Source organism: Limulus polyphemus, unplaced genomic scaffold (genome assembly GCF_000517525.1).
Source record: "Limulus polyphemus unplaced genomic scaffold, Limulus_polyphemus-2.1.2 Scaffold1336, whole genome shotgun sequence".
NCBI classification, from domain to species: Eukaryota; Metazoa; Arthropoda; class Merostomata; order Xiphosura; family Limulidae; genus Limulus; species Limulus polyphemus.
In genome coordinates this window covers 73273-77902 of record NW_013666946.1, presented here as the reverse complement: position 1 = coordinate 77902, position 4630 = coordinate 73273, and the positions used below count along the sequence as shown (strand labels likewise).

Genomic DNA, 4630 nt, shown 5'->3' with positions numbered 1-4630 from the left:
AATAATAACACCTTTTCCACAATCTTTCTGACTTTTTTACAAGGAAATGACTCATTTCATAATTCGTTTATTATTGTATAATTATTACTAGTTATTGATAATACTTATAAAAGCGGATACTCTATTTGAAACTGTCACTTCGGTGAAATTGGTTGGTGTCGTTATTTTGGTTTTTGAGTTATCATGAAACAAAAAAGAAGCAGAAGAAAGAACAAGAAATTCAAACTTTTTGCTATGATATCTAGGCATTCCCAGAACTTGACTCGGTCATTACATAGATATTGTTATAAAAGGAAACACTGCATAGTATTGTAAAGTTTAACATATTGAGGAGTTATTTAAAATACTATTTCAATGAACAATCCGATAAATCACTATAAAGGCAGTGCCATCACCTGCCTATAGGGATCAAAAATTGTAAAAGCCCCTTCCCATTTTGTTTTGTCTTTAATATTGTGGTATCCTCTTCATCGTCAATTTGTTTAATTTGGGTTGTTGTTAAAATCATTTGATTAGGCTTTTTTAGATTAAATCTATAGGAAGAAGTAAAGTAACTTTTTACTTTTGTATTTTCAATTTTTCTTTTTAACCACCATTTACTTACACGCTTGCTTTAATATAATTCATTTATGTTAAAAACTTTATTGTAAAATTATCCAACCTCATTAGCTATTTATCCTTCTTTAAGTAATGTCTAATTTGATTGTATGACTTTTTACTCTTGTATCCTGCTTTGTTTTCTTCTCATTTCTTAAATGTTCTAAAGAAATAGTTTTGATATTCCAGTTTTTATTAGTGAAACATCGCTATTGCTTCTTCATATCTTTTGCTTCATTCTTAGTTTAATTTTGATAGTCTTTTTTTTAATCAACTTGTATACTTTTTAACTTCTTCACTAATCACTTGTTTGTTTAACGTATAGATTAAAGTATCTAACTTGTAGTTAAATTTTTTGTTGAAAGTATCTAACTTATTTTTAAACAAATGATGGAAATTAAAGATTACAGAACCAAAATAGTTTGAACATCCTAATTAAAATCCTTTACTACCTTGGACGTCCATTTAAACTTTAAATTGATGGTCAGTCTGGTTGTAGAAAAACAAATTTATTCTTAAACCTAATCTATGATTTATAATGTATACTTAAAAGCAAAAGATTTAGAAGAACCTAATTCAATAAAATTATGAGAGAACTATACGATCTTTAATTATTACAATCTCTCAGTGATAGAAATTTGTATTATTATATAACAAATGTAAGAAATAAACATTATTTAACAACTTGGAAAATACGATAATGTTATTAGATTATAATAGTAATTAGTAATAATCATCTTTGTAACACAATTTTCATACTTCGCTGAAGATGGAATAAGTTATTCCGAAACGTTTTATAAAATGTTTTATGTTTTATCAACCTTTTTATAATTATTTTTAAAGAAGATAGTCAATTAAAACTCTAGTTATCTAATAATAATATAATTGCACTGTGTTCATGGCAAACATTATTTTACAGTGAAATTAATCTTTGTTTTTTGCAAGTCCTCTGTGAAGGCCAAACGAGACAGTGTCAGTGGGTTTTTCTTGGCCAGCAGAAACATGCATTGGATTCCGGTATGTGACACTTGACATGTAATTAAGTAACCTTCTCCGAATGTATATGAAACTATAAACTTAATGTTTCGATAATTTATTACTTGTTTGTTGAAAAAGTTGCTCATTAAAAATTATTTGTTGCATGATTTTCTACGTATGTTAATAACTAATTAATATAGTTATTTATTCACGTCAAGTCTATTTTTCAGTTTACATGTGTTTCAGGTAGCGTTTTCGCTCTTTGCTAGTAATGTAGGAAGCAGTATGTTTATAGGATTAGCAGGAGCTGGAGCCAGCTCGGGCATAGGAATGGCTGTATTTGAGCTAAATGTAAGTATTTCATAAATTAAATTCGTACTTTTTTGTGTCATATGTTCCATTATATTTTGATCCCGTACTAGTCTACTGAATAAACAAACCAACGACATTTAATTTTACTAATATCCTACTCACTACTCTATTTAGTGAAGAATTTCACCCAGTGACCTCAGTATTTAAGTTTGCGCTAAAAACTATTATATTATCATGTCATTTTGTAAATGTAAATCATTGGTTCTGTAGCAATTGACCTTCATCTTCAACGTGTTCTATTAATGTGATATGTCAAAGACAAATCATCTTAATATTGATATTAGAAATACAAGACATGAAACTCAATAACAACTTAAAATGACAGTGAACTACAACTTGATAGGGCTACAGTCGGGCTTGGGATTTTCCATATATTTTCTTCAGAACTGGGACGCGCTTTAGATCTTTTTCTCTCGCTTCCCATTTCCTCTCACTTATCACAAATTTTCCATTATCAATATAATGTAAAGAGCGGTGGAATTATTTTAGTTACCAGTAAATAAGTTAAGCTCACTTTATTTATTATTTTAGCAGCAGCAGTAATAAATACTTCATGGACAAGCCATTCTCAGCTCTGAAAAACACCAGTTATAACAACTGTATATTAAAGTGACGTTGAGAGTGACCAAAAACACCTCCAAATGTTAATGAAAGGTTCGATTTTTCTCAGGGATGCAAGCTCCCACATATACTTCCAAATATCTACGTTGCCTCCCATATTCCTTTCATCTTCTTTTCAAGTTTGGTATCCAGGTATTGTTTTCAAAATTGAGTGGTGCCCTACAGCTTACTGTCACTTGTCACAACCATACGAATTTTAAATATTGTAAAGAAATGTATTAACATTTATGCATGTCTTAAAGCTCGTTCAAACAATTAAGTATTAAGTTCTTAACTATAAAATGTCACCTAACTAAATTTAGTTTGGAGCTTCGTAAACTAACTCACTGACAACTACGAATGCAACTTAACATACTTCTGAACTTCACTGGAATAAGACTATATATATGACAGCTTCTTGGATTGGGAACACTATTATGCACTGAAGAATTTGATGCGGAAAACGTAATATAAAAGCGACTTCAGTAACAAGACATATAATGACTCACTCGTGAAGCTAAATGACAAAACATATCTTCATTTAACCGGTTCTAGTTTTCTAAAAACTGAGTAAGTTGAGTGTAAAGTGAAACAGAAATCGCTTGACAACTGTTTAAAATATATTGTCAATGAAATTAAAATTCGAAACGGGTATTCAAGAAAATATAATGATAGACTTTTTGATTCAAACTTCAATATTTTTAAAGAAATATATATATATTTTTATCTCGTAGGCGATCTTTGTCCTATTGATAATGGGCTGGATTTTTCTACCTGTTTTTATGGCGGCCGGGGTAAGTTCATAATTATAAACAAGTGATTATTTTATAAGTATTTCAATATTTTTTTCAGTAAAGGAATTAATATCACGGTTATGATTTTAATCAATAGCTAATAAAATGAAGAATATGTAATGTGATTACAACACAGTGTTTTCTAAACTGGCGCTCCACCTACTTAGCTGTTAAAATATTTATAGATTTTTCACCTTTTTTTCTATTTTCTACATTATTTAGGGGAAAATATTTATAGGTGTTTCACCTTTTTTTTTCCTATTTTCTACATTATTTAGGGGAAAATATTTATAGGTGTTTCACTTTTTTTTCCTATTTTCTACATTATTTAGGGGAAAATATTTATAGGTGTTTCACCTTTTTTTTCCTATTTTCTACATTATTTAGGTGTTCACAATGCCGGAATATATGCAACGAAGATTCGGAGGACAAAGAATTCGCATTTATCTGTCTGTTTTGTATTTATTTCTCTGCATCTTTACCAAGATATCCGTAAGAACTATTTTTAATCCTTCATTTTATTCAACGTTTTAAAAGTAACTAACTTAATAGTATTATTCTACTTCACGAGGATTTAGGCTAAAATGAATATCTGGTTAATATTTTGTTTGGGTTTAACTAAACTGTAGTTGCTTTCAAGGTAAGATCAGTTTAAAGGAATATATATCCAATCGACAATATAATTAATTATAATTAAGAGTTAGTTAGAACCACTCGTAAGTTTTTCAGTACTGATCGTTTCTTATATGCTTATAGATGGCATTCTGTGCTCTTATGAATAAAATAAAAACTAGAAGTTCAATGAATTTTTCATCATATTATTGACATTTCTCTAATTTGAACAGTTACATCAAGTAAATTAAAAATACTACTTGTAACATGGTTATATATTGTTAAACACAAAGCTACACAATGGGATATCTGTGCTCTGCCTACCACGGATATCGATACCCGGTTTTATAGCGTGGTAACCCTGTAGACCGCTTAGAACAGAAGATCCAAAGACCCTCAAAAAATGACACACATTGGTATCGTATTGAATAAATAGTTTCCGATTACCTCCATTATACGTGACTTGTATACCGCAGTATAAAAAATATATATAAGATAGACAAAGGATTTTCTCTGGGCTCAGAACTTTGAAATCCGGAAATTATTTTAAATAGGAAACTAAAATGATCATACTTTGGTTTTCACCTCACTGTAGAATGACGAACGAGATTTTCCGAGTAGAAGCAAATAATAACGCCATAACATAATTTATATATATATATATATATATATATATA

General features: G+C 29.3%; 1 protein-coding gene across 4 annotated transcripts in view; it reads left to right on the top strand.

The window, feature by feature from the left end:
- LOC106463150 (sodium/glucose cotransporter 4-like) overlaps positions 1-4630 on the top strand; it is a 38243-nt gene that overhangs the window by 6951 nt on the left and 26662 nt on the right. For 2 of the 4 annotated variants that reach the window (XM_022390573.1, XM_013923145.2), the window contains exons 3-6: positions 1543-1614; positions 1822-1926; positions 3282-3341; positions 3729-3833. In XM_022390573.1, coding sequence (XP_022246281.1) covers positions 1543-1614; positions 1822-1926; positions 3282-3341; positions 3729-3833 — 342 coding nt within the window. Of the gene's footprint in view, positions 1-1542; positions 1615-1805; positions 1927-3281; positions 3342-3728; positions 3834-4630 lie in introns of all 4 variants that reach the window. The other 2 variants (XM_022390574.1, XM_022390575.1) reach the window with 2 other exon arrangements.